Source organism: Dendropsophus ebraccatus, chromosome 3 (genome assembly GCF_027789765.1).
Source record: "Dendropsophus ebraccatus isolate aDenEbr1 chromosome 3, aDenEbr1.pat, whole genome shotgun sequence".
NCBI lineage: Eukaryota > Metazoa > Chordata > Amphibia > Anura > Hylidae > Dendropsophus > Dendropsophus ebraccatus.
The window spans coordinates 134,884,094-134,909,363 of record NC_091456.1 but is presented as its reverse complement, the minus strand read 5'-3'; the positions used below and the strand labels follow the sequence as shown (position 1 = coordinate 134,909,363).

The window sequence follows — 25,270 nt, the reverse complement described above, 5'->3', positions numbered from 1 at the left end:
TTTCTTCTTGCTTCTGTATTATTAAAATAAAAAAATAAAAAAAACCTGAGTGTTTTAGATGGTTTTGATTTTTTTATTTTTTTTTGTGGTGTTTAAAAACTTGCTTATTTTTTTCTGAACACACTAACCTCAAACAGATCTCTTTAGAAAAATAATGTGGATGCTTTTTTTTTTCTTTCTGCTGCCTCAAGAATGTTAAAGCAGAAATACTTTGTTGAATTCCCTCTCCTGGCTCAAGTTACTAGGTGGTCCCAAGTTACCAGAAGTAAAATTTATAAATCTAACCCCTAGTCTAGACATTTTCCAGCACTGACTGCAGTTCAAAAAATATTAATGTCTAGCCTGCAAAGTGAAATTCCCCCCAGTGATTTTGTAAATGGCTCGAAAGTTAACCTTTTGCCAACTGCTCCTTCTATATGTGGAGGTTATTAAAAAGAATCCAGGCATTTATAAGACTGAAACACCTTGGCCTGACCCTTTGTGTCTCCTTCTGTTTATTTAGGCTTGGCCTCAGTGGCTGGAATGTGTGAGCCGGAGCGGAGTTGCAGCATTAATGAAGACATTGGCTTGGGTTCTGCATTTACCATTGCACATGAGATTGGTCACAAGTGAGTTGGAAAAAAAAGTCAAAATATGTTATTATGCAATCTGTTTTACATTGTTCCAGAGAATTACTTCCATTTCCAGCTTATTCATTGCTATGTATTTCACTGTCAGCGTCCTTAGAGTAGTTTTATTCTGTAACAACCACCGCACTCTTGGCGGGATTGCTAATTGTGCACTTAAATACCCCTTGATATTCTTGCAGCTCCTTAAAGGGCAAGTGTCCCTATTCAGACTCATTTTATAATTTAGTAATGGAAGTGCATTTGATAATATTTTGGTATTTTACCATACAGTGCAGCAATACCATAAGAATAGTCATTTTAGCATATATTTATGTCATAGCACTTGTCAAAATCTTAAAGTATATGTTTACAAAAAAATATAACCAAAAATAGAATGCACAGAATGGTTGGCGTATAATTGTTGACAGACAAGAGTGATGCTTATATACATTGTGGGGGAGATTTATCAAATATGGTTTAAAGTGAAATTCTACCTTTCATTTTACAAAGAGTCTGTGAGGAATCAAAATGGAATCTGATTGGTTGCTAGGGGCAACGGAGCCAGTTTCACTTTACACCATGTTTGATAAATCTTCCCTGAAATGTCTAAAGGCCCTTTTACATGGCCGATTATCAACAATGAGCTTTGCTAAAAACTCTCCTTCGGCTGATAATCGCCCCATGTAAAAGTGTCAGTGATCAGACGAAGAGCAGAAAAACTAGTCTGCTCCTCAACTAATCGCATCTTTTTTGCAGTCAGCCACGCATCTTTGTGTAAAGATGGGATATGTGACCGACAGCAATACATTTAAATGGCCACACGAGTGATACAGCGATTGTTTGTGCAGCCCAGCTGCGCGACTGATTGTGCCTTATAGAGGTGCTCACTTGCATCCTAGCACAGGCCCATATCAGGTTGTGTAAAAGGGCCCTAAGGCATGTCAATCTGACATACATTGACTCACATGTCCGACATGTGTCGGCCCAAGTACAGGTTATGAAAAGGTTACTTTTTATGCAATTTTGTAACCGGGAATAAATAAGTTATGTCTTTTTTTTTTTTTTTAAGTGTTGTTTCATGAAGACAACTCATGCCCATGTGCCCTGATAGCCCTCCATTGTAGTCAAAGTGTAAGCCACACTGTAATCTTCTATGCACATCCAGTTTTTTTGCATCGCTGTGTACATCAGCAACTTATAAAAAATGTTTACTGATGTATACTACAGTGGGTTCCTGTTAGGCTCATTGACGTTAATGGACCCCTAATGTTGTCAAAGTGTCCTTTTAGATGTAAAGATTTGTCTGCCAGTGCAACCGGAAATGAGCACCAAACAGAGATCAGGCTATTTTGCAGTGCCTTTACACAGCACAACAAATTGAGGGAGGCGGGCTGCACGAACGAACCTTGTATTGTTCGTGCAGCCTGGGAAACTGACAGCATAGATATGTATATATCTGTGCTGTCAATTTAAAGACCACAAGCAGCAGTTTATACTGGGATCTACATCTGGGGTATACTTACATCTTGGGATCTGGCATCTAGGTTTTCTGGCAGCTGTATCTCAAGGCCCCATCTTCTCAAGCTGTCAATCATTTTGGAGGAGGAGGAGCCTGAAGGTTCAGCAACGGACGGAGGATGGGAGACCTAGATGCAAGATCACAAGCAGCACAGATGTAAATATACACTGCTGCCTGTGATTTTTAAACTGACAGCACAGTTATATACATATCTGTGCTTTCAGTTTTCTTTTATTTATTGGCCACACATTATCCTGTTTACACAGGAGGATGACAACAATGAATTTTAAAGTCTGGTCTAAAGGCCTGATCTGCCGAGGATCGGGCGTTTTCCCTGTCACTTTTGCACAAGACAATTATCAGCTGCAGGAACGTTTCTATCAATGCTCCTGGACGATAATTGTCTCATATAAAAGGCTTTTACCAGTCACTACTGGAGATGAGCCAAGTTACAGTAAGTTCTCCAGCCACCGGGATTAAAACACTGAGCGCTCATCTGTAGTTACTACGCTTAGTACAGTTACTATGTGTATCCTATTTCTGTGCAGGACATTATATTCAATCAAATAAAACCAATAGACCTTCCCAGAAAACGTTCACAAACCCTCTGTATGGGTTGCTTACATATATCTGTAACATGTACATGATTTATGATGTCCTTGATTCCCATATAGTACAGAATATGGAGATATTTTGGCCGGCATGTAATAATATATTTTCCCTCATTGGTCTAACTGGCAATGGCTTCCATGTCAAAGTCAACTGTGTTTCCAATAAGACAGTAAATCAAGTCTTCAAGCTGAATAAAGTCATGTATGAGTCAGTAAATTCCAATAATGTATAATAGTAAAGTAGTACATGAGACTTTGTGCACTAATGCATGAAAACAAATAGTTTTTATCTTTTTTGTTAGTTTATTTTTGTTATGTGATACAAGGGGATTATAGTTTATTCTGCTGAAAAAAAGAATCCTGACATAGTTGTCCAAGTACTATAAATCACTGAGACTTCGGTCTTTTTACACTGAGGTGATTACATTTATGGCATCAATCATCAGACAACTAATTATTACTTTTTGCTTTTTAAATGTTGCGTCTGGATTACAAATGTCCAAAGCATTTCCTCTACCTATCGACTGCTGAGCTAGCTCTACCAGCCTATGAAGGGTAAGCTGCTATTCACAATTTCCTCCCTTCATTTTTAATTATTAGAGACAAGCCGGGCCATTTGATAAAATAATATTCCTCTTTATAAGAATGTTGTTACAGCTGGGGAGATTTGTTTTCCTGTCTCTAGACTCTATAACATCACTTACCTCCCATCTCCGACACCCCCGCATCGTATGACATTGGACGCTTCTATATCTAGAGTGTGGGGGCATCACTTTTATATTGTTCAAACTGGTGTAAGATGCCAACAAGTCCACACAACAATGACTAGAAAGCAAGAAAGAAAAAAAGAAATAATAATCGGGGCAGGTAAATCAGGAGTTTTTGTTTTTCAATACTCCCCAGTTCATGGCATATTTGTCATGCACATTTCAATCGTTTCACCGCTTGCATGCCTGAGTTGTTCATGTGTAGCCATAACTCTCGTCAATCAATGCACTTTAAAAGCAGGACAAATCTTACTCAGACAGACCAAATCGTCCAGCGATGCTTAGGTTTTGCATTTGGTACATTTTACTATATTAAAATATAAAATTTATTTTTTTATATTGTTACCATTGCAAGCTACATGCAGGTAGTAGCTCTACACTGATACGCAGCCCCAAACATAGAGTGGACAGCGCTATATAGTGCACCATATTGTACTTTACATTTTACTATATTGCTATATATAAGAGGTATCCCACCTAAACAGTCTGACTAAGAGAAGTTTTTGGACATGTTAAAAAATGTGGAAAGAATGTGCTAATTTGTGCTGAGCAGACTTGCCAAACTTTTCGAGTTCAGCAACGTTCTCTGAATTCGATCGCTTGGCATTTGACTTCCAGTTGAATGCTGCCCTAGGGCAACAGAGAAAACATGGATATGCCATGCCCCTTCTAGCCCTCCTCTGTACACAACAAAATAGTCATGTTGTATCTGTTCACATTGCCATCAGGGGTGCAATTCAGAGACGCCAGCAACAGGCCCAACAGATTTGACAATGAGAACTGTTTATGGGGCACCCCATCCTGTGACGGAATCTTCACTGTGTTGCGGTTTCCATTATAAATAGAAATTACATCACAAGGGTGAACAAAGCCCTAGGAGAGGAAGGAAAAAAACTGGCGGGATGAATCTTCAGCTAAAACTGAATTTTCCATTTTTCCTCTAAATTTAATTTGGCTACTATGAAAGCACAGTGTAAATTCTCTGTTTTCCCACAGATAAACTGTAGGGAATTCGGGTTGATAATGGTTGGCCCCAAAACAGCACAGCTCTTGTTTGCTGGTAAATGCTATAGCATTCTATATGAATAGAGAATAGGCTTAAAAATGTACTCCTCCTATTCTCGTTTCCATTTATTTTGCATAGAGATTAATATTCTATAGTTTTTGGTGGTAAATATATACCCACAACCAGATAGAAGCCTTCTAGCAATAGCATATTAGCCATTATAACTGACCTGTATCATGTTTACATTCTAACTTTCCGGACACTCTTCTACATTCCAGAACTGCCAGTGTCTCTCCATCAGAGTGTTGGTTTGCTTTTTCCTCCCATATCACCCCCTGCAGTTTTCAGTTCATGACCTCTTGTTCAAGAATTTACTTTACTCTAGAAAATGCTTCCCTTTTTGTAGTTTACCCCAGAGGTGTCGGAGGTGTCAGTCACTTTTCACTCATCTAAAAATATATTGATTTCAAGAACTTTCCATACAGTAGTGAAACTTTCTAAATCATGCATACAAATATTTCTGACTGGCCGCAAACAGGCGGCCACATAGTCCTGATCAGCAGTGCAAACGCTTCCGTTTTTTTGTTTATGCCAGTAATTGTTTTTTATTTGTTAGTTTTCTATTGAAATGTATGTATTTTTTTTTGTTGTTGTCTATACTGCTACAGTACTTGAAGTTGCCTATTGCACAGTTAAAATATATGCCTGCAGTGTCAGAAAATTCCTGGGGGAAGAACAGGCTGCGACATGCAGGTCGCTTTACATTCATATTAAAGGGTTTGTGATATTGTTCTCCTGAAGCGTCTGTCACATTTGCAGCACTGTCATCATTGTGGCTGTATTGGAGGAAAGAGCACTAAAGGGCAGCAGACGTTCTAGTAAAAAAAAAAAAAAAAAGGTACATTTGGAAGTAAGCTTGCGGTGGTTTTTTAGGGCCCGTCTTACACTGAAAAGAGTACCACACAGGAAGCTGTCAAAGAATCACTAAATGAGATCAGATGGCAAAGTAAGACAACACACAGGAATTAGAAAGTAGTTAGCTCAGAGTTGGGAGGTGTTAATGTTAGAGGGTCCACTGGGTGTCCAGTGAAAACTGGAGCATGATGCAGACACTGTGGGTGTGATGTTATTCTTGGCAGCTAATCATAATATCTGTTAAATAGAGAGCAGTTTGTATACATTGTGCACGTCCCTCGCAAAGAATAATACCTTAAAGGAACAAGCACATAGGAGTGGTATTGAAATAGTCGTCAAATCAGTTAATTTACAGCTAAATTAATGACATGCTATGTGCCCAGAATTTCTGCAACGAGACTAGAGTTAGCTATCATATCAATAATTATCACTGATGTTTCCTGTATTGTAAATAAAGATGAGCAAATTTACAGTAATAACGAAATAAATCGCTTTGTTATTTCTCTGTTCCGCTCATCAGCCTGCTGCCTTATAACTCAGTGCCACTCCGTGCTGCTCCTCCCCGGGTGCTTGGAAAAGCTGGAGCGGCACAGAGTTAATAGGCAGCAGGCTGATGAGCGGATTTCCAAGATAAAGAAGCAATTTGCTTTGTTATTACTGTAAATTAGCTCATCACTAATTGTAAAGATAAAGGGATGTAAATTAGATAAAACTGTGACCTTTATGCTTGGTTACAAGGGAGATGCCCACAAGCTGCAAAGTAAAGTAGCCTAGCAGTAACTCTGACAGATGTACAGTTTGTGCAGGTATTGCAGGCTAGCATGCAGTCTTAGGTTAAGTTCACACAACGTATAATTTCATTAAACAATGGCCGTTGTTGCAGTTTTGCAACCTAGCCATTATTTAATGAAATAGTAGATTGCTTTATGGAATCCCAGCATAGTTTACACTCCGACCAGGATTCCTTGCGGCCGTAGCGAAAACTGACATGTCATTATTCATTGAATAGCGGCCGCACAAGACTGAGAGAGCAGACATTGTAATGTACGGCTCCGGCCACACTTTACATTGTCGACTATGGTTAATTGGAATGCTGGCACACCCGAATGTGTCCCCATCCCAGTTAAAAAGAAATGAAGTTCATCCGGCCAGTACTGCAGTAACGGCCAGGATGAACTTCACTGACACTGGCCGTTCTGTGACACGGCCATGTCACAGAACGGCTGGTGTCATACATAGTGTAAACCCCCTGGATTCTTTCCCTGCCCGACATGGTATATTAACATAATGCCAAAAGCTGGGGAAAATGTTTGAATCTCTGCGGCACTAAAGTGACACAGCAGCGCAGCTCAGTCATTACAGTGCCACGGAGAGTCAAACACTTTTCCCGCTGCCGGCAGGATGTTGATACATCATGTCGGGCGGGGAAAGAATCCAGGGCAGGCATTCACCATCCACAGGTCTGTAAGATCTATGGACGTGTGAATGCAGTCTTACTGAGCAGATCTTTAGTACCTTCTACTTATTAACTATAAGGTCCACCATTGATCTCTTCAATGGGAATCTGTGCCCAGGTGAACTGCATCAAAAAGTACCCCTACACATGAGATAGTTCACTATTGTTTCGGATTAAATCTAGATTGGAGCTAAATTGGTGTCTGTTTCCAGAATTTTAAAAGCTCATTGTATCAAATATATAAAAACATGGCCTCAAAAAAACATTTTCTCAAATTAGAGTGGTTTTAAAGTTTGTTTGTTTTTTAAAAAAAGCAGCGCTATGGGAGATATTTATCAAAAAGGTGTAAAGTAGAATTGTCTTAGTTGCCCCTAGCAACCAATCAGATTCCTCCTTTCATTCCTCATAGATTCTTTGAAAAATGAAAGGTGGAATCTGATTGGTTTCTAGGGGCAACTAAGACAATTCTACTTTACACCTTTTTGATAAATCTCATCCAATGTGCCAAAAGCTGTAAACATAGAAAGTTTAAAGGGAACCGGTCACCTTTCTGCTTGAGTGTGAGCTCGACCCAGTCCCTTATAGCTCCCGCACACAGCTCTCCAACGCTGGGTGGAGTGGCAGTCAAAAAGAAACTATCTTTATTCGTCATTCCTAGCACACAGTGACTAGGCATTGGGACGGAGGCACAGTGGCATGTGGTCACGCTGCTTCCAACCTCTTCCTAGCTACTCATGCCTGATTGGCAGCTGGCACTCTGGTGATGTAACGCAAAGGCCAGCGCTCAGACTACCAATCAAGTGTGAGTGGTTGAGAAGGCAGCGGAGGAAGTGTGACTACATGCCACTGTGGCTCTGTCTCAACACCTAGTCACTGGGTGTTGGGATTGACAACTAAAGAGGGTTTTTTTTTTTATATTGCCAAGATGCTGGAGACTGACGGACACAGTGTCTAAAAGATTTTTGCAGCGGCTATAAGGTACTAGGGCCAGTTCACACTCCACCAGGGAGGTGACTGATTCCCTTTAAGTGTATTTAGGCCAGTATGCCCAATATAAAGAATGTGATTTATTCTAGGGCACTGATAATACACTCTCAAAAAATGTGCTCCACCATTCACAGTGTAAACTGAGGTTTGTATTACCATTATAAACAAAATGCAGAGGATGGATGTTAAAAATATCTCTGTAATACTATGTGTCAACATGGCCTACATGTTGGTGTCAGTTCGATTTTATAGATGCTTAATGTATCACAGAATAGTGCTGACACTGTAGTTTTTTTGTACTATACAGTAGATCGTGATGGCTACATTTTACAAGACATGCATATACAGTTACCACATTAATAGCATCCAGTTATCTCTGTGCATGTGTGCTGTTTTCTATCCCTTTTTCGCCTTATAGACAGACAGCCATCCGTTCTATTGCTTGCGCGAATAATTACCACTTGCCTGTCTATCTACTTACGCGGTGAATTTGATTATTATGTCTCGTGTCTGTTTCTGTTATAAAAACATTCGACCTCTGTAAATGTGAACAGAATACTTCTTTGGGTTTTCAGCCATTATGATTTATTGCCTAAGTAGGCTGAAATGTCATAAATGTGAAGCTTAAAAAAACAGTTTTGGTTTCTGTGATGTGGTTCACTTTGTATTAAATGGGAATCGTGTGTTATCCTTGCATGGAAAGTCGTCCTCAAGGTAGAACTTTTGAGACACAAATGAATACCTTATACAGCCAAGCGTTCTATTAATACTTGACCAAGGCGGTCTATCTTGAGAAGGTAGGTCAACACGGAGCCCAAAACATCTCTCTAATTCTGATCTTCCTGTTTCTCATCTAAAATATGTACATATGATTAGCTGTGTTAAGTTGGGGCAGTGGTCAGCTTTAGGTACTAACACAAGATGTATGGCAGATTGTCATTTCCAAAAAACTTACAGAGAGGTTATTTAGATTTTAATAAAATAGGTTTTCTGGATGGAGTCCAACCTTAGCTTGGCAACCATATAGATTTCAGAATTTTTTAGAACTTATTCAGGCCTTTAAATTTAATGGACTGTCTTTAGGATAGGGCAGCATTATTAGATCGGTAGGGGGCCACTGTTTGAAGGGACAGCCAACTTAGACGACATAGTACCACAACAAATAAAAAGAGTTGCATTTATTTGCCCTTGTATTGCTGTACCAATTTTTAGAACCAGGATAACCCCTTAAAAGCGTTACTGTTAGAGATGAGCGAACTGTGTTCGGGGTCGAGTCGATCCGAACCCGAACGTTCGGTATTTGATTAGCTGGGGCTGCTGAACTTGGATAAAGCTCTAAGGTTTTCTGGAAAACATGGATACAGCCAATGACTATATCCATGATTTCCACATAGCCTTAGGGCTTTATCCAAGTTCAGCAGCCACCGCTAATCAAATGCCGAAAGTTCGGGTTCGGATCGACTCGAGCATGCTCCAGGTTCATTCATCGCTAGTTACTGTGTTTAGTGTTTAACATTTAGTCAGGGTCTGGATGCTCAGACCCTCACTATTGGCTAGAATGAAAAGGGGGGGGGGAACCATTGATATTGTCTCTCCGCTCACTGGAGTCTGGATACAGTACTTCCACCATTTGCTAGATTGAGCCAAGAGAAGCAAGCAGCTTAGCACTTTTTGACCTGACTTCATGCTCTTCCTGTCTCACTTGAGCATTCCCCCTGGAAAGAAAGCCAGGTCAAAAAGTGCTTAGTCTGTGCCTCTCCTGACTGATTCCAATAGTGGGAGTATCCAGACCCCAACAAAGTGGTCAAAACTTTTAAAATGTCTCTATGACATGTAGACATTTTTGTTAAATGACAGTAATGGTTTTCACAACTTTTTTTTTTTTTTTTACACTTTTCTGTTCACCATTGTAAGTACCAGTGCAGTCCTGTTTGTTCATTTGCTTTCATGCTGCATCTTCTACCTGGTTGCCCATATCTCCTGCACTTCTCACCTTCTGTTGGAAATGGTAATTCTTACGTCTGCACAAGGCACGTTATGCTTCATAATTCTTTTATGAAATGTCACTTGAGTGAATGGCTTGTCTGGAAAAGCCAGGAGAGAAAAAACACATGCATACACAAATTCGTCAGTGTTAATCTTAGACTAAATTATTTTGGCTAAGATGAAATATTGCTTTAAAGACTCCTGATGCAATAAAATGCCTTTGAAATTCCTAAAGGACTGACACGTTCCTTAAGTGCAGCTCAGGCCTCCATGTTCTAGTCTTTAGCAGAATCTCAAATAACCTTGTTAGAATCAGCCCCGGTATGTTCCCTGACAGCATGCAGATTTTTTTTTTGTTTTCATTTAGTCTCGCTTCCACCGAATGGAGTGTGGTTAAAATAAATGATGAGATTTACTGATATGCTGTTGTTCCTTGGAAGTAAATGAGGTTAGAGTGTGGTTGAAACAAGGTCAAAGGTGGCGGACGATTAGGTCAGGCCCAGAGCAAATTCATATACAACTCTTTCATTATTTGACAAAAAATACAATTTATGAGGATTAAAGAGGATGAAATACTTGCTACTGCCAGTTGGTAAATCAGCGAACCTGGGTGAAGCTGGTGTAGGGGGGATCCTAGTTTTCTAAGCAGTTTGCTAATAAACCAGTCTTTTGTACTTGGTGTAATAACATTGTCATGCATCTGGTGTAGAACACGGCCTCTGCAAATACTGTACAGTCTATGTGGCTGCTGTTTGTTGGTGACGAGCCCATGTGTTACTAAATGTTCTGTTGTATTAAATGTATTACAGTAATGTATTACTGGGGGGCTGTACTGCTGTTTTTGGAAATTAATTTCCAACAATGGATTAGTATTAGTTTCCCAGATTTCCTGTTTTCGCCCTCAATTTATTGGGTGTCCAGACAGCTCAAAACATACATACCTAACAGCACCAGATGGTTTGTCTGTACAGCCCAAGACAGAAAAGATAGGGTAGCATAGTATACTATACTATGCTATTTTATCCAACAGGTTACTGTAAAAAGAATATAAAAAAAACATCATTAATTGGATATCATGTAAGCCTATTGGTGATGGATGTATGGAATCCATCACAGGCTCCATTAAATGTATATGTCATGAACTTTTCAATAGCTCTAAACAAATGCCATTATAGCCTATGGGTAGTGTCAAACAGAGAGTGGAATCTGCCCCCTATAGGCTATATTGTCTGGTCACCACTCCTTGCCTGTTTGTTTCAGCAAATACATACCCATGAAATACCATTTCTGGAACATCTTTTCTTAAAGCTCTGTGATGTGCTGATCCTCTGTTATTACTAGAAAAGTATGAATGGGTGATACCGTTTGGGGGTGTATGCATACACTGTCTGACACTATCCAATCATTCATTCATCAATCAGTCATTTATTTCTAGCAAGAATATCAGAGGAGCTCCAAAAGAGGTACCGCGGTTAAAAAAAATAAAATAAAATTGAAATTTCAGATAAACTGGAGTCAGAAAGTTATACAGATTTGTAATTTACTTCTATTCAAAAATTTTAAGTCTTTCAGTACTTATCAGCTGCTGTATGTCCTGCAGAAAGTAGTGGTTTCTTGCCAGCCTGTCATTGTGCTCTCTGCTGCTACCTCTTTCCATGACGGGAACTGTCTAGAGCAGTAGCAAAAACGCATAGAAAACCTCTCCTGCTTTGGACAGTTCCTGACACGAACAGGGGTGGCAGCAGAGAGCCCTGTGTCAGACTGGAAAGGATACCCTAACTATTATTATTAGGATATACACCTCTTTTCTCAATGTGCAGTTGACTCTCAGAAGTTACTGATTCTCCTGTACAGTAAAGTATGCCAGGTATGTCTGCCCTAATGTTGGTATGTTTGTGGAATTTTTCAGTGACACCTGTATTTGAGTTGCAGGCCACGTACTGTACATCGTACAGACAGACAGTTGTTCAGAGCACACCATGACATGACAGTCTGGACCTACGAGAGGATGTGGTGCACCTCTTGATAATTATATGTTTGCTGGAGGAATTACTGATGTGGGCACACAGATAGAATCTGTACTGCGTCTTAAATATCTATAGCTGTCTGCCTGCTTGGTATGGCGGAGTGACAGGATGTTATGACTGCACTTCTCTGTTTTGTCTGGTAAAGCCCAATAACCAGTCTTTTAATGTTAATCACAATGTGTTCCGTCCATCGCCCGGATGATTTATTTTAATGTTAAGAAGTAACCTGAGGGAAAAAAACAATAATTCTGTACATTTTACCGTTTAGAACTCACAATCACAATGTTCCTCTATCTAAATATGCAATCTGGGCCATGCTTTCCTTTATAACCTTCATCATATGTAATCCAGACTTCTTACTGAAGGAACTAGCCATGATGGCTTTTTCATTTTTCTACCAGAGACCTGCCTCTTTTCTCTATCAAGTCTTCCAGGCAATCACATATGTCTAAAATTATTCAGCAAGGTTGGATGGGCCCACCAGAGTACCAGTGGATCCTTATCCCTTTAACACTATAATAGTCTTTCACAAAAGACAATTAAGGAATTGTAGGGGAAAAATGTTTTTGTTGGCTTTGTTGTATTCTAAGCTGCAACTGCAAGTCATTTATTTATTTGTTGCATTTTAAATTGTATAAATCTTGAAAAAAATTTTTTTTTTTGCTATATACAAAAACGTTATCCACCTTGTATGGAGCGGAAAAAAGTATGCAAGGCTAGGATCATAGAAGGCCTTACATATGTGATTATACCATTCAAAGGGATAAATACATAGATTGGGAAAATGGATGCTTCCGTGTGCCATACTGCAGAATATATTTTTACAATCTGTTTACATTTTCCTCAGACAAGTCCTTTAACTACTAAACTAGCCACAATTCAATTGCTACTGGATCAATAGACGATAACACTTAAAGCAAACCTGTCAGTAGCAAAATAGATGTGAATAAGATCCCCTTCACATGGGACCATTATTGGCAATAAGTGTTTCTAGAAATGCCCATTCGGTTGACAAGTAATGCTCATCAGATAACCGATAACGTAAAAGTATCAGCGATCAGCTGAGGAGCGGAAAAACACTGATCCTAAACAGGGGATGTGTGGCCGATAGCCATGTATTTAAGTGGCCCACAAATAATACTACAGGTATTATTTGTGTGGTACAGCCACTCCAGTAGTAATGCCATGTGAAAACGAGCACCGATCTAACTGATCGGCGCTTGTTTACTTGTCTTGGTGTCTAAAAGGACTATAAGCACCCTGGTATGTCTCTTGGCATGCCTTATGTAAATGAGCATAAATTGCCCAAGAAGCGTTCCTCAGCACGGCACTAGCCTACAGTAGGTAAGTCCACCAATCTGCTCTTTATCTAATGGCTGTCAGTCAGAATAGGAAGATGTAAGGGGGCTGGAAGCAGTGATAAAGTAGACATGGACTGAACCCCTGTGTGGTTTTGATTTCCCACTTAAGAATTCAGAATCTGATAAAAAAAAAATGTAGCATAATGTAGGTTATTTGGATGTCGTATTATGAACATCCATCATAATATATTCCCTCAAAGCGAATGTACCATGAGGTACATTGCTTTTTTCTTTTACATTACCCAATCGGCGTTAGTGCAGGGATCTGTGCTCAGCACCATTCTTTTCCCATGCGCTGGGGTGGGCCTGGTGCAGCATTTTGAAAAAAGGACCGTGTCACTGGGATCCCCATGCTGGCGCCGATCAGGTAAATATATATATATAAAAAAGCAATGTACCTGATGGTACATTCGTTTTAAGGTCTCTGTACACCTTCAATAACTGACTGCAGAATGATCATCTGGCTGTGAGTTTTCTCTCTCCTCCAAACCCCATTCTCTCCATACACAGGAATGTTCAGCACAGCCAAGCATTCCTGTAATCTATATGAGAACGGGAAGTCGTAAGCCATAGCCAGAGTTCTGTGACTTCGGCTTATCTCTCCCAGAACAAAAGAATCGGGCAATGGTTTTCCCCCTTTCACTACTGACATAATCTGGGAGAGCCCCAAACACCTTATACCTGCGGCCAAACCCACCATGAGTGGTGAGTATAGCTGACAAACAGTATAAGGTGTTTAGGGACCTTTAGAGCCATTGCATATACCAAGTTCTGCAGAGGCACCATATAGCAGTACATGGAGTATCAACATCTATCATATAAAACCATAGGTACTCCATAAACTTTAAAAATGTTGCTGAACATAATCTTACAATCTTAAGGCTATAAAATCCTTTCTATCAGCTTCTGGTTGATGTTTTTGTATGTGGTTTTGTCATACATTTTAATACTGTATGTACACCAGCTTATCTCCACATGTTGTCTTCCTCTTATGTTCCAGTTTTGGCATGAATCATGATGGAATTGGAAACTCATGCGGGACCAAAGGTCACGAAGCAGCAAAGTTAATGGCAGCTCACATTACGTCAAACACAAACCCCTTCTCCTGGTCAGCATGTAGCAGGGAATACATCACTAGCTTTCTAGAGTGAGTACTGTTTGCTTTCTTGTATATGTCATTTACCTCTTATCAGTTTCACAGACCTGATTATTGTAGTAGAATATTAATCTGGGTGAAAGGGTTATTTATACCTCAGAAGTTGATTGTATATCCACCACTGCGACCTGTGCCCAAATTGAGAACAGGAATCCTCTGCTACCATACTGCCTAATGCATTGACCACTGCGATTGAATGTAGAGGTAGCTATGCATGTTCTCAACTCTTCCATCCACTTCTGTAGGAGTTATAGATAGAGTAAGTTGATAGATTTTACATTACAGTTGTACTCAGTTTTACATAGTAAGGCTATGTTCACATTCTGTATGAGACCGGCCGTTTCGTGACCTGGCCGGGTCACTGAAAGGCCGGTCTCAGAAAAGATCCTCCCAGCCAATACTGCAGTACTGGCTGGATGATCTTTAGCGCCGCTTAGTTCTGATGCGGGCGCATCCGTGCGTGCCGCCATTAGAACTCTCCAGACCGCTCGCTCCACAGTACACTAACAGGGTTTTCTGCAGCCGCTATTCAATGAAAAGTGACCACAGAAAACTGACATGTCAGTTTCTTGCGGCGCTGCTAGGGATCACGGCCGGAGTGTATACTATGTGTATACACTCCGGCCGGGATTCCATAGGTGGCAGCAGCACGTATATTTTCGTATTAATCACGGCCGTTGTTGCAATCAGCGACAACAGACGTAGTTTTATGAAAATATACATAGTGTGAATATAGCCTAAGACAGCATGGTTATTCATGCTCAGTTTATTTTCATAGAATTGTATAAAAAACTGAAATTTCCACCTTAGGTGAAGGAACTGATCTTTCAATGTCTTTTCACTACATAACAAAAAATGCTTATGTGGTTTCAGGGAATCTGTCTTTACAAAAAAAAAAATACTATTATGCCAAAAATATAGTTGACTGTAGGGCAAAGCCTGATTAATTTTCTGGCTGATGATCCTAAAATGTTGAAAGTAGCTTGTTCTGTAAGATTTATTTTGGCAAACAGCAGGTTATAGAGAAGAAAACGCAGGTTTATGTGGAAACATTTTTGAAAACAGAGAATGAACGAAGCATTTTGTGATTCAGTAGATTTTGAAGCCCGAAATCTTGTTTAGGGATTTATGTCGTAATTATAATTGGGCGGTGAGTCGGTCAGCATCTAGTTCCAGCAAGTGACTTAGTGGTCCATGTTGAGACTGCTTTCCCCAGTCTAGACATGTGTATCTCACTTGCACCTTTTTGGCAGTAAACAAATGACATGGCACAGGAAAACATACCACAACTTCTGGACGCCATTCAACAATGTTTCTGACTTGGCATTCAGTTTGTGCCATGTAGGTGTATTATTGGATTTATTTTATTTTTTATAATCAGACGAGAGACAAACAAGCATGTAAAATTTTATTTTTTTACTAAGTAACGTTAGGTAACGTTTTTGAATTTTTAATAGACATTACTAGAAACAAAATACAGTATCTTTAAACAAGCATATGAAAAGTAAATCATATATCTTCAGTACCGTGTTTCTTTGAAAATAAGACAGAGTATTAGTTTTTTTTTTCCTCTGAAAAAACAAACAAACAACTATTGCTTATTTTCAGGGTAGGTCTTATTTTCAGAGAAACACGGTATGCCCCTACACTGTATTTCCACTCTGAGATAGTTTGCTGGCATACTGTATGTCTTAATGTTGTTAGGCTCCTATAATGTAATATCTCCATCTCCCCTCTGTAGTTATTCCTCCATACTCTATACACCCGTTCCCCTCTGAAGTAAAGCCCGTTCATACTGTATACCTCCCTCCCATCTCTGTAGTTGTTCCCCAATATACATCCCCCCTCTGCAGGTAGTCCCCATACTTTATACCTCCCTCCCCCTCTGTAGTTGCCACATATACCCTCTGTCCCCCCATATTCAGTGTCCCCTACTGTGCATCTTTCTACCACTCTTGCCTCCCCTGCAGCTTGTGTTGAGCAGGTGGGAGCGGATAATAAGCCTGGCACTGATTGGCTGATGCTCAGCCACCCAGTATCAGGGATCTGATCAGCTGACTATAGGGCTTAACTTTGGAGTAGGATTTATATTTCGAGTCTAATGCAAAAAGCCTGCAAAATTAGGCTTTGGTCCTATTGTTAGAGAAACACAATATTGACAGGGGTTAAGGTTTAGCATTGAAAATATTTTTGACCAGGATTCCTACTGCAATAATAATGTTGGCACTAAAGCAGTAACTGTAACTGGACAATTCACATTTATTCCAGAATTGTATTGATCCATGGATTGTATGGAGATACACTGAGTGCAGAGAATTTAGGACTGGATAGAAAGGTTGAATTGTGCATGTTATGGAGGTACTGTATGTCAAAAGTTTTGATTGGTGTGGATCTAGAATGCAGGGGGGAAAGGTCATGGCCAAGACAGGAGACAGAGTCCCATAGAGTTTCCCTAGCAGTTTGTCCCACTCACGAGGACAGAGCTGAGAGAGAATGCACTTTTCGTCGCTATATCTAGGCAATTTGGATCTGATCAAGATGTTTGACATATCTCTACATTATACCAAAAGTAATAAAATCTAGTAGCACCATGGAAAATAGTCCAATTGGCCAAGTAGTGTAAATGGATGCACATTAAAGACAACAATCACAGATATGGGCTTCAGAACATCAAAATAAGAGAATCCAACAGCTTGTTTAGTAATGCAAAAATCTTGAAAAGGATGTACCACTAGGTACGTCCTTTTTAACCTGACACAGGGATAGAACGGCGCCGTCATGGGAAAGCAGGTGCCGCAGTCTGTTTTTTGAACCGCGGCCCGGTTCCCCCGTACAGCGCCGTTCTTTCCACCGGCCGGTGCTCAAGCACTGGAGGTAGGCCGGTCCCCCCCCCAGTGGGAGGGAATTCCCTCCTTTCTATGACACAGCTCTTTTGATTCTAACAGAGCCGCGTCATAGAGGGGAGGGAATTCCCTCCCACTGGAGGCGGGCCGGCTTACCTCCAGTGCTTGAGCACCGGCCGGTAACCGTGGAAAGAACGGCGCCATACAGGGGAACCGGGCCGCAGTTCGAAAAACGGACTGCGGCACTGGCTTCCCCGTGACGGCGCCGTTCTATCCCTGTGTCAGGTTAAAGAGGATGTACCTGGTGGTACATCCTCTTTAAGGTTTCAATGGGCTCTGTCATTTCAAAATCTTGACATGTTGTAGAGACATCAGAAGAAGAGGATCCAAGAGCATCTCTAGTAATGAAAAAATCCTCAAGCTTTTATTGCATAACCAGGTACAATTAGGCAACATTTTAACCCATCAGGGTCTCTACTTTTTCCTGGTTATGCAATAAAAGCTTAAGGATTTTTTCATTACTAGAGATGCTGTTGGATCCTCTTCTTCTGATGTATCTAAAACATGTCAAGATTTTGAAATGACAGAGCCCATTGAAACCTTACAGAGCACTTTTTAGTAAGTAAACATTACAGTTATAGTTTTCATTAAAGCAGAACCACAGGCAGAGTGCTGGGGAGGATGTGGGCTCCCATCTCAGCCGTTGACTGGCAGAGCGGGCCTAATGCTCCACATCCCAGGTCCCCACTCAGACCCAGAAGTGGCTGGGACTGGGGGGACCAAAGCTGCGGGATTGGAAAGCATCTATTGGATGTTTATGCCAATGCCATACATTTCTTTGTGAAAATCCCTTTAATGGGTTCTCCAGTTTCAGAATCTTTGGCATGGGTCCAGGAGCTAGACAGACCCATCACATCCTACCTCTAGAAAACTGATTAGATTTTCATATTCATTTGGCTCTGACTGATTTTGATACGTGACTCATGACAATTCCATATTAGTAGTGATCACATCTAATCTATCAGGAGATGTATGTAACAAGAGAGCTCATATTATACTTTTACTATTTTACTGAGAATGCTAAAATATCTATCATGTCGTTACTGAGTTCTTTGAGAAATTTACTGTTTATCCCATTTTGATTGGTCAATTTTTCTTGCAATGTCAGAGACACCTAAACATAGCTTACAGCATTAAGACACTTGGAATATTTCTTATACAGTGACATGTAAACCTGTAAGTGCTATGTAACAAGGTGAAATCCTGTGAAGGGCATGCTCTGGTGGTATAGACTAAAGCCTATGCGTATTAAACAGCTTTTATTTTCCAGTGTGTATGATGGTTACATATGGTTTTATGGAAACCAATCAGACATTCATTGCTTCTCTTAGTTACTAAGTCTAGTCTATGATTAGTTTTTTCCCAAGTTTATCAGTCCTAATTCTGTTCTGTGTTAACCAGTTCAGGCCGGGGAACATGTCTTGACAATGAACCTCCAAAACGTGACTTTGTGTACCCTGCAGTGGCTCCTGGTCAAGTGTACGATGCTGATGAGCAGTGCCGATTCCAATATGGAGCAACATCTCGTCAATGTAAATATGGGGTAAGAAATTGTCATCTCTACAATCTGCTTGGGTTGTCATCATTAGCTTTGACTTCTAATCATTAGAGCCTGGAAAACCGAGTAAGATGATAAAACCTGGTTTAGGTGTGACTCTTAAGAAAATGTGTGAAAAAAAAAATCAATTTTCTGATCCAATATTTTTTGTTTTAAACTTAAGAAATGCAATTCTAAGATTAAATTGGTTAAATTAAGGTTGCAAGTATGCCAAAGAACTGTAAAGAAGAAGGGTACCTGCACAGGGCAAAACTTTATTATTCAAAGTGGAGAGACTCTGCAAAAAGTGGCTTTTGATTTGGAGGACTTGGTGGTCACCAATTCATGTTAATGCTTAAAGGGAATCTGTCACTAGGTTTATGCTGCCTTAAATGAGGGCAGCATAAACTAGTGGCAGAAATGCTAAATAGAACAATGGTAACTTACATCATTTAGCTGTTCTCCTTATATGCAGGAGAATAGGATTCTTGCCACACCCCTCCCCCCGCCCTCCAGCTGCTGATTGACAGTTGACTGCCTATACACAGCATGGATAGATAACTGCCAGTCAGCAGCTGGTGGGTGGAGTTTTCTGCTTCTCATGAATATGCAGGATTACTGGGCTCACGCACATAATGGAGATGTCTACTTATTGTTCATGTTATTCAGAATGATTTCTCTGGATCAGATGCACGGAACAATGTGAGCGATACATCTATCTATTTAGCGTCTCCGTCACTAGTTTATGCTACCTTTAGATAGGATGGCATAAACCTGCTGACAGAGTCTCTTTAATAGGTGCCATGTAATTGGCCGCAGCCTAATAATAACAGTTAATCATTGGGTGTTTGAAGCAGCACTCTTGGCCAGTGACATTGTGCAGTTAAACAGCCACAGTGATCCTTCTGTGATTTTAGTTCCCCAGTACGATGCCGCTCCAGTCCCACTGCTCACCTACAGTAAGTGACTTTCCGATTCTCCAATGACTGCCGTGTGGGACTTACACAGTTTTCGATTGAGTTACTTACAGTCTACACAGCAGTCACTGTAGGAATTAGATAGTCAGGCCACTGGCCACATTGAATGTGCACTGAAACCAGAACAACATCATAATGTGGAACTAACACCACCCAGTAAAAGAAGGATCATTGCAACTGTTTCAAGAGGTTATCCACAGAAAATATTAACATTTAGCAGTGCTTAGGGTGGTCCTGGTCCCCTGGCCTAGAGGCCTAAAACTTCCTGCTCTTGGGATAAATAGGAAGTACCAGCTCAATCATGTCAAGACATTGAACAGGAAATCTGAGCAGTGGGCCCAGCTTCATTAGAATGGCATGTGAGTATATGTTTTGTTGTTTTTTTTTAGTACCAACTGTTCTAACACCTGCTTTCTGGTGGCTGTGCCAGCCTTAAATAATAGATCTCTCTCTATACCCAAATGGAGAGATCTATTAATCAAGGTTGGTGGGGAGAAGCTGATGGAGACTGCCCTGTTGACTCACGGTTCAGGCAGCATGAAAGTGATGACAGGTTCCATTTAAGCTGTTACTACCAGTCATTTAGACGACAGCAGCAAGATTTTTGTATCCTAGACAATCCCATTGCCATCTGTAGCAGTGTTGGAAAACTCTTTTTTTGTTTATCTTTTTGACTAATAAAAATTCCCTTTGAGTTGTTGCATCCTATTAATATGTGGTATCTTCTAAGCACCAGCAGCTCAAATCCCCATTCCCATCCATAATTAATGGTGACATTTTCTGGCTGCATTTTATTCATAACAAAAAGTAATGACCTTTAAATATTCATAGTTTCTATCAATTTTTCTCCGATGTTGACTTTGGATGTTATCGTTTCTATCACGCTGCTTTAAGAATAGGTGTTGATATAAGTAATTAATAGTGAACAATAGGCCAACTTCCTAGGTGTATTCTTGCCATGAGTCTATGTCTACATCCTTTCCCTTTTTATAGTTTCCAGATGTTCTTATTTCATTAAGATAAAGTTTCCCTTTTTAATTGGTAATATGATTTTTCTCATTGGTTTGGAATAATAAAGGGATTAGGATCAAATGTTCATAACTGACAAGTTAGAGAATAGTCATTTTATGCCTTTTGTCAATTGAAGACAGAAAATATTCACCAATTAATAATAATTTTAAAAAAATTATTTAGGAATCTTGTCTCCTTCTCCTGATGTGCTGCTCCTTCCCTCCCGTTGTTGGCAGGTCTTTGTCTAGGTTATCGACCACCACTCTGCTCTAAAAATGTGGTGTGGCTGGTGCATATATAGATATAGTATACTTATTTATATATATATATTATACAGTATATATACACTGTATCTCTAAACATCTACATTATAGCTGTATATACACCAATCACACCATTGTTTTTAGAGCAGAGCAGGGGTTGTAGTTGAAAAAATGTTTTAATTGATGAGCCCTACAAGTATAACTATATTATTTAAGATGGCAATTCCCCTTTAAGGATCATATTTTATCATTCAGGAGTATAAAACAAGGTGTATTATGGAATTTTATTATACAATATGGGCATAACACATTAATATTAAGCCAAACCTAATGTTAATGAGTATAAGTTGAACAACAGAAATAGTTGACAATTGGCCAGCCATAGGCTTATTCCATGTTTTCCAAGAATCAAATACAGAGAGTTTGAGTACAGACAAACGCTCATCGCTACTGGTAACCCTTGATTGACTCGTCTAGCAAACTTGTACATTCTCTATAGACTAAATTCAGCTATGTTTTGTGTGGCTTCTATAACACTCTGCTAGATCTGTAACATGACAGATGCCAATGGCGGTCAATGAATTCCATTGGTTTCGGCCATTTGAGTTCTGCAGTGGTGTCCCTCAGATCTGGCTACAGAGGCTTTTACCAGAAGAGTGAACAGTCTAAAGATCTACATTCAAAACGCCGGTGGACACGTTTCGGGACGAAGTTCTCCTCCAAATAGATGCTTGTGAACCTGTTGAGTTGACCTTATCAATAGTGTTTCCTAGCAGCCTGGAATTTGTTTGCAAGTCTGTGCCAGTCATTCTGCAATCCAGGATTCATTTCCTTGTGTTGTGATGAAAGATTTTATAGTGATAATGTAATATTTAAAAGCCCTTTACATGGTGCACGCTCACGCTGCTGTCATCCCAGCAGACGTCTTCTCTGCGAGAAGAACATAATTGCCAGCTATTTCTTTGTTGTCATTCAGACATGTGACTGTTTCTACGAACTTTCTCTGAAATGTGCAATCATTATCCCTGCTTAATAATTCTTCATCCAAAACTTTCTAGACATTTCAGTATAATGCTGTCAGTGAGACATGCTATACAGTGTATATTGACACCCCTGGATTGCATTACTTGTACGTTGTGATGGCTTTATACCTTTCACATAGCCGGCATTGAAACTGTAGTGTAGTAGGCACATATAGTGCTCTGCTTTAGTAGTAATGTGGCCTATACAGCCGGATTGTTTACCCACTTTGCGTGAGTGCTTGTCCAGGCAGATGACTAGATATGCACATAGAAAGTCTATGCACGTATCTCACCCAGACAGCTGTCTGGGGATCTCAGGATTGCTACTGCTACTTGTGGCGTGTGCATGTTTGCTTACACACACTGAAAGGATGCTTGTCCTGGCAGAAACCTCTACTGTCCATTGATAGCAAATGCATTTCTTTTGCTTGATATTCTTGCACTATGTATAAACAGCCATATATATTCAGCAAGCATTAGTGCCTACGACATCTGTTAAGTGACCTTTTTTATTTGAATCATTCTGCATTGTATGGCAAAGCAGGTCTGGTGGGAATTTGGTGAATAAAGGACTGTGGATGATACATGTGTAGTAGACATATCCAAGGTTTTGATTGGTCGTGGTCTGATTTCTGAATGCTTAGACTGAAACTGTTCAGGAGAATGTGCTGGAAGAAGTCTGCGCATCATGCGGTTTCTCCCGGTTCTGTGTTATCTGACCTGAGCAGTCCCATGTTGTAAGTCTATGCGGTCGACCAAGTCTATGTGGTCACATAATGTCACTGAATTGGTATGAATGTGCAAGCATGCAGACTTCTCCCAACTCCAAACATTTTGATCGATCGCGATCTGAAACATTGACTGATTGACAAGCTATAGCAATTAAAACAACTTAACAAAAATCAAAGTGAGGGAAAAGACAAACAAAAAAAAAAAATAAGGCTGTGCCAATTCACATTGTCTCCTGCTCCCACTGCTCTCCCACCTTAGGAGACAAATCTTCCATGCCTCTGTCTCACATTGTGTTTGCTGAGATCAGGCTGATGATGCAGACAGGGGGCAGGGCGTGATTTCACAGGAGGCTTGGCTGGATCCCCCAATCCCCTGAGTGTTCCACCATCTCTTACCGGCCAGAAGCAGGTGTTACACTGATTTTACTAATTGTGCAAAAGTCTGCAGTGAAATTAGGGCTATGTTCACACATGTTGGAGTTTCATTGCAGTACTGCAGCGTATTCACAAAAATGATGCAGTTACACAAGTAAATGATTGTAAACGGCAGAGCAGATCAGAGCCTGCACTGCCAATCCCACCTGGAGAATAAACAAGGCATAAGAAGTATATCCCATGTAAGATAATATTGGATAAACTTATTGTGAAGCTCAACTTTAAAGATAAAAGATGCTTAATCATAATATGTGCGTGGAGATGAAAAGAAAAAAATAAATTCAAAAAGTTATTTACTTTATTCCAATATCGGTGTTACAGGTAGAGAATTGTAACGCCTGGAGTAGTGGATCCACTGGACCGTCACCAGCGATGGCACTGACCTCACCAGGGAGCGGAGTCTAAGGGGCCGCTGGTTTTCACCAGAGCCCGCCACAAGGCGGGATGGACTTGCTGCGGCAGGCGACCCCCAGGTCGCTACCCCTGGCTTGGTTGCTAGTGACGGCAGGCGAGGCGTTGCAGGAGCAGTAGGCAGGAGATGGTGCTGGCAGAGGTCTGTAGGCGTAAACGCAGGTGACGGGCTGAACACAGGAGCAATGAAGTGACAGGGGAGCAGGAACCAGGAACAAGGACTAGGGACCAGGTAGCGGATAGGTATCAGGAACAAGGACTTGGGACCAGGTAGCGGATAGGAATCAGGAACAACAGGGGGCTGGGCCAAACTCTATGGGAAGCATGTAGAGGCTCCAACACAAGGGACAGGGCATGCTGGGATTTATAGGGAGTGATTGGTGCAACTAACCAATTAAGGGCGGACTGGCCCTTTAAATCTGAGACAGCCAGCGCGCGCGCCCTAGGAGGCGGGGACGCGCGCCGGTCGACACAGACGGAGACAGGAGCGGAGGAGAGGTGAGGAGCCCCCAGGGGCCGAACTAGCAGCAGCGCCGGGTCCCTGCACAAGGACCCCGGCGGTTGCATGGGGCAGGAGGAGGTCGCGGCGGCGGCCCGGAACACAGGACGCCGCCGCGGCCGTGACAAGAATACAGTGTGCTGTGTGGTGTTACAGGTAGAGAATACAGCGTGCTGTGTGGTGTTACAGGTAGAGAATACAGCGTGCTGTGTGGTGTTACAGGTAGAGAGTACAGCGTGCTGTGTGGTGTTACAGGTAGAGAATACAGCGTGCTGTGTGGTGTTACAGGTAGAGAGTACAGCGTGCTGTGTGGTGTTACAGGTAGAGAATACAGGGTGCTGTGTGGTGTTACAGGTAGAGAATACAGTGTGCTGTGTGGTGTTACAGGTAGAGAATACAGTGTGCTGTGTGCTGTTATAGGTAGAGAATACAGCGTGCTGTGTGGTGTTACAGGTAGAGAATATTGCGTGCTGTGTGGTGTTACAGGTAGAGAATACAGCGTGCTGTGTGGTGTTACAGGTAGAGAATACAGCGTGCTGTGTGGTGTTACAGGTGGAGAATACAATGTGCTGTGTGGTGTTACAGGTAGAGAATACAACACGCTGTGTGGTGTTACAGGTAGAGAATACAGCGTGCTGTGTGGTGTTACAGGTAGAGAATACAGCGTGCTGTGTGGTGTTACAGGTAGAGAATACAGCACGCTGTGTGGGCGGGAACACAAAGAAATGATAAAGTACTGCAAATAATTCAGTAACACAATGAAACTGCAATGTGTGAACACAGCCTAGATGTTCTGCAACAGATTTGGGCAAGGTGGATGACTGTGATGAACAGCTAAGGGAAAGCAATGCATTCTGGAACCTGTAGTACTGCATTCTGGGAACTGCTCAACCAGGTAGTACAGAAACACAATACAGAACCAAAAAAAAACAAACAAATGGATTTTTGGTAGTGTCAAAACTGGGGTAGATAGGTAAGTAAAGCTATATGCTTCTGCAGAAGTTTCATTTTTTAACCTCTACCTGAAGTTCCCCTTTAAGGCACTGACGTGGTGGTGTGTCCTCTTTCCATTTTTTCCCTGC

General features: G+C 40.9%; 1 protein-coding gene across 2 annotated transcripts in view; it reads left to right on the top strand.

Annotated features, from left to right (window-relative positions):
* The window catches only part of ADAMTS6 (ADAM metallopeptidase with thrombospondin type 1 motif 6), a 204,936-nt gene that overhangs the window by 89,681 nt on the left and 89,985 nt on the right, over positions 1 to 25,270 (top strand). For both annotated transcript variants that reach the window (XM_069962724.1, XM_069962722.1), the window contains exons 8-10: positions 503 to 608; positions 14,244 to 14,390; positions 18,704 to 18,845. In XM_069962724.1, the coding sequence (XP_069818825.1) occupies positions 503 to 608; positions 14,244 to 14,390; positions 18,704 to 18,845 (395 nt within the window). The remainder of the gene's footprint in view (positions 1 to 502; positions 609 to 14,243; positions 14,391 to 18,703; positions 18,846 to 25,270) is intronic.